Raw genomic sequence first — 12,532 nt, 5'->3', positions numbered from 1 at the left:
ACACTCATGTAAACGGTCACATCAACTACTAAATAAGTAAATCTACTAGACAAATTTATTGCTCAAGTTTTTCACCCATGTTGTATTGGGTGGCATTCACTCACTCGGAATGCCATAAGAACTTGTAACTAGATTGTGATAAAAATTGTAATAGTTCGAACATTTTCCTATGAAGATATCAAAATTAAAGTAGTGGTCCCTAGACTCTATATATAATTTTTTTTTTTTTTGGACTCTACCTATATTTAAGTACTTTGATTAGCACCGTTTTTTTACCCGATTCTATGATAAAGCAGAATATAGTCGGGCTCCACATTGAGAAAAGTAGTTCTTTCAAGGAAATGGTATTTGGTAAGACATTTCCTTCTACTTTTATCAATATGGTAAAGAGTGAACTCCTATCTTTGTAGTTACCAAATAAGCTGTCTTTATGCCTGCAAATGTCACATAATAGCTAGGCCTTGAGAGAGAAAAAAAAATATGATGAAACAGAGAGGATACAACTTGTGGACTGTTCGAGTTCCGAAGGTTGTTAAATTAACACTTGTTTCAAAAGTTTTATGCTGATAAAAGATTGTTAATTTTAATTATTTAATTAATATTCTAACACCCCCTTACATGTGAGTTAAAACTCCCCCTTAATAAGTGATGAAAATAAGGTTTGAATTCAGAATCTTGACTCTAATAAGAAAAATGGTTGATTTTCATTAAGTTAATATTCTAATAGAGGGCAGTTCCTTGACTTTGGTTATTTAAAACTTTGATTCAGATTTTTTGATCACCAGCATGTTCTATTTGTTACGAGAATCATATCAGAATCCAACAGTCTTAACAATTGGTACGAGAGCACAAACTCAAGTGATGAGAGATTGAAGGTCATGATCATAGCACAACCCTATATTAAGTTTTGAGAAACATGGAGTTTTCTCACGAGTTACTGTCTTTTTTTTTTTTTTTTTTGAAACATGAAGTGAAACATAACTGTTCAAAGATTGCACATGTTGATTCTTCAAGTGAGAGATTGAAGGTCATGATCATAGTACAAGCAGCTATATTAAGTTTTGAGAAACATGGAGCTTTCTCAGAAGTTATTGTTATTTTTTGAAAGATGAGGTGAAACATCTGTTCAAAGACTGCACATGTTAATTCTTCTACGAAGACAAAAGTAAGCACACAGCCGGTAACCAACAGCCATGGCCAACAAAACCCATACTTCTTGCAAGCCACCATCGAGGTTCACCATGTCAAAAGAAGGAGAACTCTGCAGAGGCCTGCACCCTCCTTGGCTTTGGCAATCATATAATTGGTCTCCAGAGTATTGCACCTTCAGGAGAAGTCTGAACCCATAATACATGAACGACAAAAACTTCAACCACCGCATGAATTTTGGTATATGCTGCAAGTAAAACATTCTGTGAGAGTCTTATGTATGAGTCTCCAATTGTCTCTCATCTGCAAATATTACACTAAATGGCCAATATTACCCTTGAGTTGGCCGCTGTTACTGTTAAATCACCAATAACTCCAAAAGTTTAAGCGAATAAGAAGCAATAAATTGAATGATTTTAATTAATATTTTAATACTCTTCCTCTCACATGTTGGTATAAGAATAAATGTCTTGAGTTCAAGTGTTGAGAACCATTTATTAAGGGGGTGTTTGAGTCCATACGTGAAGAGAAGTATTAAAATATTAATAATTTTCAACAAGCTTAGCTGCTTAGGTTAGGCAACAAGCCAAGGAGTTGGGGTTGGTGCAAATCTTCATGAAACTTGAGAATGGGAATTTATAAACAGACCATTATTTTTGCTTTCTTAATTTGTGAAGCCAGTATAGAAATAAGCCAGAAGCAATGCATCTGAACTAGCTAGTATGCATATTGAATGTGTGCTAACAGATGTGTATACCTGGACATAGTAACCTCCTGTGAGAAGAAACAACATTAGTATCAAAGAAGCAACCATTCCAGCCCTTTTAATACTCATAACTGCAGCTCCAAATAGTTCTCCTGCCCCCTAGAAACAGAAAGAGATTCATTTAACTGTCAAAGCAAGATAAACCCAGCATTGGAATTGATCTTACTTACCTGGCTTGTTATAGCTACCAACAGTATCCCAGATAATGTCAGGAAGAAGCAGGGGACAGTTCTGTTGAAGCCAGCCATGAAATACAAAATGATCATGAAAAACGTAGGATAGACAACATGAGCCACCATGTCACACAGAGTGCTGCACACATAATATACGCTTAATCTATACATGTCTGCTTTCCTTTCTTTTACCAAATAGATCTTTTCGAATGGGAACACATATACTGCTCCGAAAAGGGATGATGATGTCCAAAATATACAAATGTAGAACATTAAACCAATCTGCAATATGGTTATGAAGATTCAGCCTGAATAGTTAGATATAGAAGTGATGACTGAATAGCAGCTAAATCTTGAAAGCCTGTAAAATGGAGTAAGAGTAACTTACCTGATCTCTGAGATGAGCCTCAGTGTCAATATTAGATTTCCACCATAGAAGGCCTAACAAGACTGCAACTCCAAGAGCTTGAACAAGTCTTAGCTTATCAAAATAATCCGTGCACCTCTCTCTGAAGGTTCTCCTTGACAGTATCATGAATTGCTCCCACCAAGCCAATGTCCAATCCTTCTTTACTTGAATGGCTAATTGAAGATGCTCTGGTGTGTCTGCGGTTCGGTGATTTTCTTCTTTTTCCTTTGGCTCCAGCTGAGTTTTGTAACTTAGTTGTAGAAACTAATATTATAGACAAACAGATTTTTGAGAGGGGAGAAAGAAACAGTGAGAATTCTGAAGACATGCATATAAATTTCAACTTCTTACTTTGATTACAGCCTTCTCAGAGTCAGGAGATCCTTGAGGTTCAAATAAATCTCCAGGGACACTTATGTCATCCACTTGACCAGTTGCTAAATCAAGCAAGAACTCTGCAGGATTCATGGGTATTTCTGGGATGAATCTTAATGAAGAGAAATATTCCATAGACTCTCTAGCCCTCCCATAGTAGACAGGGTAGCCTTCTGCTATTAGCAGAATTTTGTCAAACATGTGAAACATTCTGCTTGATGGCTGGTGGATAGTTGTGATTATTGTCCTTCCTGCCTGTAGACCATGAAATGCAGTCTTTAGAACAAAGTTCCAAATTTTGGGAGTATGGCACTTGAAAATGCATTTAGTTATGGTAACCTTAGCAAGTCCATGAAGAATTATCAGAAGTCTATTCGCCGAGGTGGAATCGAGGCCTGAGGTTGGTTCATCAAGCAACAATAACGACGGATCGACAAGAATTTCATAACCTATGCTGGTTCTTTTTCTTTCCCCTCCTGATATTCCTTTTACAAATCCTCCTCCTATTCTTGTGTGACGACATCTATGGTTATACAAGAGATCATTTAGAGAAACAGTTCCTAAAAATACCTTTAAAAAAAAAAAAACTTGGTTCTTGAATCTTTGATTACAATCTATCAAGAGGATCTCCAGCCACACTCACATACCTTTCAAGGCCTAGCTCCTTCACAATTTTTTCCACCCTTGCATATTTTTGTTGTCGATTCATGTTGCTTGGAAGCCTTAAAAATGCAGCAAAAACTAATGTTTCCTCCACTGTTAATTGTGGCAAGAGCACATCATCTTGTGTGACAAATCCAATCCTGTAAGGAAGAAAAAATTGTATAAAATCTAAGTTATTAACACATCACCTACACCTTTGAGAGTTTATTAAGAAGCCATGGATAAAGCCTCTGTGAAGTTGGCTAACCTCCTCTTAACAGCTGCATTATATGGAATGTCATTATAGGTGATTTTTCCTTCAACATTGTCAACCAATCTTCCTCCTATCACTTTTAACAGGGTTGTTTTTCCACTACCAGAAGGACCCATCAGAGCAAGTATTTCTCCAGGGCCAATGCTTCCAGTTATACCCTTCAGTATCTGCTTCTGATTGTGTTGCTCCATGTTCAGCTGTGTAGCTACCTTGGACACAACTGCCTTCACCGGGTTGTTGAAGGAAGCTTGGCTATGTCTCACTCTATATCTCACATCTTCAAACTGCATTACCAAGAGGTGGAGAAAATATATGTCTAGCAATTTTAGTGAAACTTGCTTTTTCTTCAAATGAAATTTTGAATCAACAAGTAGATTCTTGACACTGGTATTAATGGCACCAAGCAAACAATGATTAAAACAAAATACCGATAGAAAATTAACGCGTCTTTGAAACGCTGCAAATCGTGTTTTTTTTTCTCTTTTTTTTTGTAGTATAGCTTATAGATCAAGGGCTTAATTGCTTAAGTAGCTAAGAAATGAAACAGGAATATAGAGAGAGTTAGACAGACTTAGTACCTTGAGAAATATTGGAAGAGGGTGATATTTGTTGGTATCAGGGCTCACATCTTCTATATCAATCTCTGAGTACCTATTTCTGAGGTATGCTTGTGACATGAACTCAATGCTGTGACCAAAACCAGTACTCCCAGCAATCTGCATAGATCCCTTTATTGGGGGTGACAATGATCTGTCCTCAGTTTCTTCCTCTCTCCTAATTTCCATGTTCTTAGGCAGCACCCAGATCAGGTAGCTAAAACCTTAAACTATCTTACCACAAGTGAATCAAATTTGTATTGTGTTAGTGACTTAACCGTGAGAAATCAAAAGCTTGCCTGTAATATTGAGGCAGCATATAGGTTGGTGAACCACGTACTTTCCATGCCTTGTTAAGGAGTATGAAAAGGCTTGCTTTCAGTTCCCACATGCCCTTGCAGCCATTATAACTTGCTTAGGGAACATGCCAAGAACATGACTATAAATTCTCCGCTATTTGTTAAATCACCGCTTGTTTTCAAAGCGAATGTAACTATTTAATTAATATTATAATACTCTTCTTTATGTGTGAGTCCAACTCATAGAATATTTGAGAGTCAGTTCCTCTAATACCCTTTTCTATCGGCTTAAACTTTTGAAATAAGTAACCTTTTAACATCGACGGTAGCATTTGTAAGTAGACATTGCTATAGAACTCTATGGTTTGTGTATCTCAAAGTCCTAAAGCTTGTAAGGACATAAAAAGGGTGCATATTGGTGTGTGCAGAATTTGAATGCACAGCATACCAAAAGAAGAAAAAAAAAAAAAAAATCAAATATACAAAAATAGCTCTAAATTCCTTCTGTTCAGAATTTGCTTAAGTTTTTCTCATTGGGTTTAATGATTTGTAGGCAGTGCAGCTCAACCCTTAAGCAATTTAGGTGGTTGTGCAAGAGATTTGTCATGATTCTCAATACTGTCTAAGATGATTTTATAATCACTTATTAATTTTAACTAAATCGTTTAGATTCATTATTTTTAATTAAATCATTTAAGCCTTATTTAGGTCTAAAAGACGACGGAGATATCACAGATCCTTAAACCACAACAAGGGTGAAACAACACCTTAAGTTAAACATTGATTAAAAGAGATAGATCAAGTTATTTTAGAATTTTTGTCCTATTTTATTATATATATAGATTCTCAATTCCTAATTATTATGCTTAAATTAAGTAATTGAAAATTTATCACATCAATATTTGTTTTTTAAAATACAACAAAATATAATAAAATATTGAGTTGATAAAACTTATAAATACTAAATATGGATGAGTCTTTATAACAAAGATAAATATCAACTTAACTATTGAAACAATTTTTTAACAATTTTTAGACAATTGAATTGGCGATAAGCCACTTGCAAAATAGAAAAAATTGTCACTAGAAATTTGTCGATCTCTGAGAAACCTTTCTCAACGACACTCTAATACTTAAGTTAATATAGTGTTTGAGAGAAAACAATATAAAAAACTTAAGGATTAAAGAGGGCATATTTAAGCCTCCTCTATTTTAGAGAGAGTGACTCTTTTTAACGTGAGAGGCTCCTGAATATAGCCTTTAAATGCTTGTCACATGACGAGTTAAAATTACGTGATTAATAGTGCAATTATTTTCCAAGTAATAGAAATTATCTAATGGACTTGTGTAATTATTTTGAGCGGAATCGCATGATTTATTTCACCAACGCTAACAATGTTTAGTAAATTGTTGAATTTTTTATAGGGTATATTTTTCTTCCAAATATTTTAATTCAATCTATTAAACTAAGACATGTGCTTTAAAATATGTAATCTTTCTATACAATTTTGAATGCATGTAATAATTTTTACATCTTCTAAAGAAAATTGTAAATTTAATGGAGAAAGATTGGTGAATTTTCCTCCCACCCAAACGAAGAGAAGGAAGGAAAGCTCTTTCGCTACAAACGAACACACACTTCGTTGGTTCCGCAAACCGAAGTAAAAAAAAAAACGCAGTAGACAGAACACACAAAAGGCAGAAACCCACGAATCCTCAACTTCTTCCAAGTCCACCCAAAAGGGAAACGAATGGAAGAGTCACAGGAGATACTTGTGAACACGCTGGAGAAGGCGGGGGTGTCGATCCCAGCGAGCGTTTCATCGGTCCGAGACCTGAACCCGACCACCTTGGTCTCCATATGTGCTCAGTGCCTCAACCTTCTCGACCGCACGGCGTCGTTTCCCACCTCTCTTCCCGATGGCTCCGTGGCTGACCAGTTCAAGATCTGTACGGACATCGCGTCCCGGATTCAGAGTCTGGGTTACATCGGAGACATGAGCTTCCACAAGGTCAGTCAAAGAGAGAAATTAGTGTTGTTTTGAGTAATGGGTTGTGTTGGGTTGCCCAGAAAATGTGAGATGAACGGGAAGGAAAAGGAAAGTTTTACTATTTATTGATATTTTTGTTTGGATCCTGAGTGAAACGTGGCATTTGGATTTTATGAAGTTTAATTTTTCTTAAAGTTTGGATTTTGGATGTCATGTAATGTGATGTTGGGTTTTTGAGTCTTGGGTCGGTGTTTGGTTGCTCAGAAAAATGTTAGGAGAAAGTGAAGAAAAATGAAAGATGACTGTTTATTGAGCTTTTTATTTGTCTACCAAAAAAAGAAAGGCTAAAGGAAAATAGTTGACTTTGTCTTGAAAAACTGGCATAGTGAAACATGGCATTTGGATTTATAGGAAATTTCAATTGTTATAAACTTTTAGTTTTGGATGGGCCTTGATGCACGTTGTAGTTCATAATGTCAATTGTTTTGCAGCAGAAAGTTAGTTTGTTGGTTGATGCTAGTAACAACAACCATCTAAGTCAAAGCCTCTTTAGGACTTGTCATGGAACATTGACGACCTTATACACTTTTCCTTGTACACCCTTTTCACTTGGACTGGTTGGCTAGCGCCCTTAATGATCAGCTTCCTTGATTTCCTCTTTATGTTTTCTTCTTCTTTTTCTCCCTGTTAGTCGCTCTCTTGTATACTCCCTGTGTACTAGGGTTGCGTCCCTCTGCTCTTTGTTTAATACATCTTTTTTACTTATCAAAAAAAAAAAAGTAAATTAGCGTGTATAAATCTAATGTAACAACAACCATCTAAGGAATCCATAGAGAGTGTGTTCTACAATTTTCAAAATTTTAAGTGTTTAAAGCAATGGGCTTGTGCATCTTTGTTGAGATAATGGCTACTTCTTTTTATTAATGTACATATATCCACCGGTACATGCAGTAGAAGCTAACATAAGAGATTGTTCTAAAAGCTTTCACATTTATGCTTCTGTTGCCATGTTAGTGGTTCAATGTGTCACTTGAACTTTGTCGGTTTGTCCCCAATGTTTGTTTCTGGTCGGTGAACTTTGGCACTCACTAGTTTCTTTTGATAGAGGAGCTATAAGATCATTGTGGTGAATGGATCTTTCTTTTTATCTCTGCTTTTTTTTTTTTTTTGGTTGCTTATTTATGCTGCATCTGCTGCATTTTCTTCTCTTAATGGTTATCATTCTGCTTATTGTTTTGAAATTATGCTTAGAAACAGACTATATGTGTTGCTTACGGCAGTTCCTGTATCCATCTGAAGACGACTTGTATAAGTTGGTCAGATTCCTGGTGGAGAGGCTTTCTGAGTTATCTCAAGATGGAAGAACTGCTGATGTGAAGGATGTCAATGCTAGAAGAACAGAAGAAGATGATCTAAAAAGGCCTTCAGAGGACTGGCCAAAGAAGGGTGATAATGAAGGGGTAGATTTTAGCGTTGGGAAAGTTGGAGCTAGATTGAAAGATCTAAGACTGAAGACTGAAGTGCCAGAGTTGTTGAAGACCAAGCCTGAAGATGCCTCTGTTGACAGACTCTATGAGGATGATCTTGTTCCTCAAAAAATGGATGAAACAGCTGTTGATGAGATATTCTGCTCCAGGACAGGAGATTTCAGCAAGGACACACTTACTGGTGTATTAAGTGGGAAGGATTTGACTGAAGAAGTGGTGGATGCTGGAAGAGATACATCGGGAAATGTAGAAACTGCAGCTTGGAAAAATGATGTTTTAGTGTTTGAACAGAAAGGAGCTTCTTTTAGAGAGCAGTTTTCCAAGGTATTTTACTTGAACTAGTCTGAATTGGACAGTTATCTCGATGGCCTTGTTAAAATGAAATTAGGAAACAAACCTTGAAGTCGACCTGATCTAGTTTCTAACAACAGTTTGAAATGTGAAGCATCGAAGGGCATTCAAAAGCTTAATTTGGAATCTGAATTATATTTGTTTTTTTTTTTTTTTTTTAAATAAAAAATAAAAAATTTAGTTCTTAGCATTCTGTGAATAAAATCTGGATAAAGGGCTTTATTTGATGTTTATTTTTTTTCACCAGATAAGATATGAGACTGAAGAAATACAAAATCAAGAAAAAGTGCTTACGGGGGAGGTTACAGTAAAGAACTCTGGATTACAGCAACTTGAAGAAGAATTGGAATTGTTAAGGGCAGCAGCAGAAATGTCATTTGGTGACGAACATCCTATTGACTTCTACCTTGAGCAGCTCAATGAGAAAGTAGATGTTAAAAAGCGTAATCTTGGGGAGTTGGAGTCAGAGTGGTAGGAAATAGCTGTCTTTTTTCATTAAAACATATATTACTTTTTTTTCAGTAAAGACATGGGTCAAATATGCTTTTTTCTAATTTTGAATGGGCACCGCGAGAAGATCTTCTACTTTAGAATAATTTAAAATATACATTTGAAAGGAGAACCAACTTTTTGCTAGCATAAAGATGCAGTGTTGATTTCGATCTGACATAAACAATCTTTCACAGGGAAGCTGTCAGAAAGTCTTTGGAAGAGAAAAAGATAAGTCTTGAGGAGTCTCTATATGCAAACAGCCCAGAAGCTCAAGAAAAGCTCCAAAAGTTGAGAGAAGTTGAGTTGGGAAAGCAGTCTATCCTGTCTGAAATCGGAAAGAGGTATAATTCTGGCTTAGAAAGATCCTTACACTCCCTTGCTTCCTCTGAAGTGTAAAGACATGTTCTTTTATTATTTATCTCTCTTTCTTTCTTTTATCTTTGCACTTGCTTGTCGAAAGGTCTTTTCACATTTTCTGTAAATTACTTTGCTTGTTCTTGATGCAACTGCATTGTCATTCGACAGGGATGAGGAGCATTCTAAACTTTCTGCAGAACTCGAGAGCCAGCATAAAATGGCAGCTAGGAGTTCCTATATACGTCGGATAAAGGAAATAACAAAAAACAGTCGGAAACAGGATGCTGACATAGATCGGATCTTAAAAGAGACCAGGGAGCTTCAGTTAGAGAGTAATTCTATCCAAGAACGCCTTCATCGAACCTATGCCGTCGTAGATGAAATAGTATTTAGGTACAGATTGCTTGTTGCAGTCACAATGTAGTGTTTAGGGGTCGTAATTCATTCTTGTTTGTGTGTCGAGTTTGAGTTGTGTCGAAGCATGAGTTAGGTCAATTTTAATCAAAAACTTTAATTAAATGAGTTACCCTTCAATCCTAATATGCTAATTTTGTATTGGGTTTGCGAGTTATGCAAAAAATTGACTGTCCTAAATGTCCTGTATCGATTTCAAGTTTTATTGAAGCATGATTATCAAACTATATAGGTTAATCCTAACCCGACCCATTTAATTAAACGGATCAAATCTTTTAGCCCGAACTCACTAATTATGTGTTGGGTTCGTAGGTTGTATTAAAAATTGTTAGTCCTAGTAGTGTCCTTACTGAAGTTGACCTATTTGTGCAATACTCTATCATGATTCATGACATAATTGTCACAAACTTGGATGATAGATGTATTTTACTGCCATATATATAGCTTGTTGGCTGAAAGGAAGCATGAATGTGCAGGGAAGCCAAGAAAGACCCAGTAGGGCGACAGGCTTATAGACTTCTCACCAGCTTCCACGAGTCATTTGAACAGATCTCTGAGAAAATTCTGGCCACTGACAGAGTACGAAGAGAAGTAGCTGAGCATGAAAAGAAGCTAGCAGCCATGGCATCCCGTAGCTTAAATGTAGACAAACTACAAGCTGATCTGGATGCCATAAGGAAGGAAAATGAGTACCTAGAGCAACGCCTTCAGGATCATCTCTGAAATCGTTCTTTCAATTCAGTACACATTATTACTCTGATGGGTCTCATCCACTCTTCTTCATATACTTGGCCAAACAAATAATAATATATATTATTACTTTTATGTAGTTTGTACAAAATTTTAAGAACAATTAAACATTCTGATTGTATACATTTGTGAAGTGGGAAGGGCAAAAGATTCCACGTATTCCTTTGAGTACTTTTAACCTAATTTGTAACTGTAGTTGGTGACCTAACCAGATCCAGGTTGGTAAATTTTGCTCCAAGAAAATGACAGAACAGTTGGGTCTGCACTTGGTATGAAAAGACCTAGTTCCAAGCTTAGCATCAATGAAATGACCAACCCCTAAGAGAGTGGAGGCAACTTGAAAGGGGCCGGCGAAATAACCCAAAACGGGGGAGCAATCCAAAAACAACGCTCGGAAGATTTTATTAATCCGAAAGAAGTAGATATTAGAATTAATCTTATATCAAGAGACTTAAGTTGGCCCACATGTCACATATATTATATGTATATAGTATCTTATTTAAATATAAATTTTATTAAACTAAAAACTTTGGGTAATTAATGTACAGTTAACTACTAAAGGTGAAAAGGTGTTTTATTTTTCACCAAGTGTTGTCTCCCTTGATGGAAGGAAGCAACGTAAGATAAATGGATAGGGGTCTTGGCCTATATAAAAGACAAGCTTGTGATATACATCGATTACAACTTTTAACGTGAAAAACAGATAGGCCAAAAATCCTTATCTATCACTCTCCAACAAAAGTGAGGGTTCTAAGATTGCAAATTGAGGGTTCTGGGATTGTGAATTCTACAAACGTTCAACGAGTATTCAATTCAAGTGCTTAAACAACAATGGCCAGAGGTTAGTATTTCTTTTATGTTTATATAATTTTCTCCCAAATTTCTTACATTAGTGGTATCAGAGCCTACTTCTGTGCCATGTTGTTTAGTATCAATTTGTTGAATTTTAGTAGAATGATTGAATGTTTGTATTAGGAATATGGTTGTTGTGAGATTTTTGTTTTGGGTTTCAAGTTTCATAATGGGTATGGTTTCATGGTTTGGCCGATCTTTAAAATTTAATGTTTGTGATGCTTTAGTGGTTTTAGAAGATTAATCTTGTTGTTTTTTATTGTGCAAAATACTCTATTTTTACAATTTTGGAATCATTAAAAAACAAAGATTAAGATTTTCGGCCATTCCATTTTTCTTTAAAACAATGATTTCTTTTCATTGTTTTTGAATACCCATATGTTTCCAGACCCATAAATTAGTAGTCTTGATGATTCCGAACCAAAACCATGTTATAAAATCGGGTTTCAGTGCGAAAATTTGATGAAAAATGAGATTTTAGACCCGTTTAGGGTGCGACCCGACCCAGATCCGTTTTTCAGACCCGGCTGAAGGTAGGGGATGAAGTTCCCTACCCGAATGCAGCCCACTCGCGTACTGGGCGCGTCCAGTACACGCGCCACTTAAAAAAAAAAAAAAAAAAAATCCCACAACTAATGGGGATTTGCCAGCAGTGGGATTCGAACCACACAGTACTTGGTTTGGCATAGCCGACTTTACCATCAAGGCATGTGTTGTTTTGGTTTGATATACATTTACTTATTTATATATACAATGTTATGCCATTATGAAATTACAGATTTAATGATGGAAAGTGCCTTTTATTGTGCATTAAGAATAGCCACAGCATCTTAAAACACAATGATGTGAAATTTTTATAATGGCATTTCATATTGCAATTAAGTTGTCATAGTAATTACTTTGCTCTACAGGGAAGTGATCATTTTATATGACTTAATTAGAATAAGACAGTAAAAAAAAAAAGTTATTAGAAAAATTGGATACCTAATACCCACAGGTGCAGGATCTATTTTTCCTTAAGCATTTACAAAATTTACTAGTCTTATTATGAAGATATACAAACAAATCTTATGCATAATGCGATCTTTACCCACAGGGAGATTTTGATTTGTTTATGAATTTAACATTGGTTGATTCATACTATAGTTTGTGTTT

The 12,532-nt window shown here is 35.8% G+C and overlaps 2 protein-coding genes across 4 annotated transcripts; one reads left to right on the top strand and one right to left on the bottom strand.

Moving 5' to 3' along the window:
- Positions 1-1,126: 1,126 nt before the first annotated feature.
- Positions 1,127-4,573, bottom strand: LOC132173383 (ABC transporter G family member 26). The gene is made up of 9 exons (XM_059584872.1): positions 4,367-4,573; positions 3,783-4,072; positions 3,520-3,675; positions 3,212-3,395; positions 2,849-3,127; positions 2,477-2,761; positions 2,086-2,370; positions 1,907-2,014; positions 1,127-1,396 (listed from the first exon to the last, which is right to left on the bottom strand). The coding sequence occupies exons 1-9, from the start codon at positions 4,571-4,573 to the stop codon at positions 1,127-1,129; spliced, it is 2,064 nt and encodes a 687-aa protein (XP_059440855.1).
- A 1,752-nt stretch (positions 4,574-6,325) lies between these two features.
- LOC132175302 (uncharacterized) lies at positions 6,326-10,668 on the top strand. 3 transcript variants are annotated; one of them, XM_059587190.1, is made up of 6 exons: positions 6,326-6,695; positions 7,955-8,485; positions 8,760-8,983; positions 9,199-9,345; positions 9,530-9,754; positions 10,252-10,668. In XM_059587190.1, the coding sequence occupies exons 1-6, from the start codon at positions 6,435-6,437 to the stop codon at positions 10,496-10,498; spliced, it is 1,635 nt and encodes a 544-aa protein (XP_059443173.1). In that variant the 5' UTR covers positions 6,326-6,434; the 3' UTR covers positions 10,499-10,668. The 3 variants fall into 3 exon arrangements, with proteins under 3 accessions (XP_059443173.1, XP_059443174.1, XP_059443175.1); XM_059587191.1 differs by having other exon boundaries at positions 6,613-6,695; positions 7,932-8,485; XM_059587192.1 differs by having other exon boundaries at positions 6,628-6,695; positions 7,926-8,485.
- Positions 10,669-12,532: the final 1,864 nt, after the last annotated feature.

Source organism: Corylus avellana, chromosome ca3 (genome assembly GCF_901000735.1).
Source record: "Corylus avellana chromosome ca3, CavTom2PMs-1.0".
In the NCBI taxonomy this organism is placed as follows: Eukaryota; Viridiplantae; Streptophyta; class Magnoliopsida; order Fagales; family Betulaceae; genus Corylus; species Corylus avellana.
The sequence above is the reverse complement of the archived record's forward strand: the minus strand, read 5'-3'. Positions and strand labels throughout refer to the sequence as shown.

Bases quoted from the DNA above. Each gene is read 5' to 3' on its own strand.
- LOC132173383 (XM_059584872.1), bottom strand. From the start codon at position 4,573: ATGGAAATTAGGAGAGAGGAAGAAACTGAGGACAGATCATTGTCACCC. The intron at 4,073-4,366 runs GTACTAAGTCTG...TTGGTAATGCAG, and splicing joins CTCTTCCAATATTTCTCAAG to TTTGAAGATGTGAGATATAG. The intron at 3,128-3,211 runs GTTACCATAACT...CATGGTCTACAG, and splicing joins TTCTTCATGGACTTGCTAAG to GCAGGAAGGACAATAATCAC.
- LOC132175302 (XM_059587190.1), top strand. From the start codon at position 6,435: ATGGAAGAGTCACAGGAGATACTTGTGAACACGCTGGAGAAGGCGGGG. The intron at 8,486-8,759 runs GTATTTTACTTG...TTTTTTCACCAG, and splicing joins TTAGAGAGCAGTTTTCCAAG to ATAAGATATGAGACTGAAGA. The intron at 8,984-9,198 runs GTAGGAAATAGC...AATCTTTCACAG, and splicing joins GGGGAGTTGGAGTCAGAGTG to GGAAGCTGTCAGAAAGTCTT.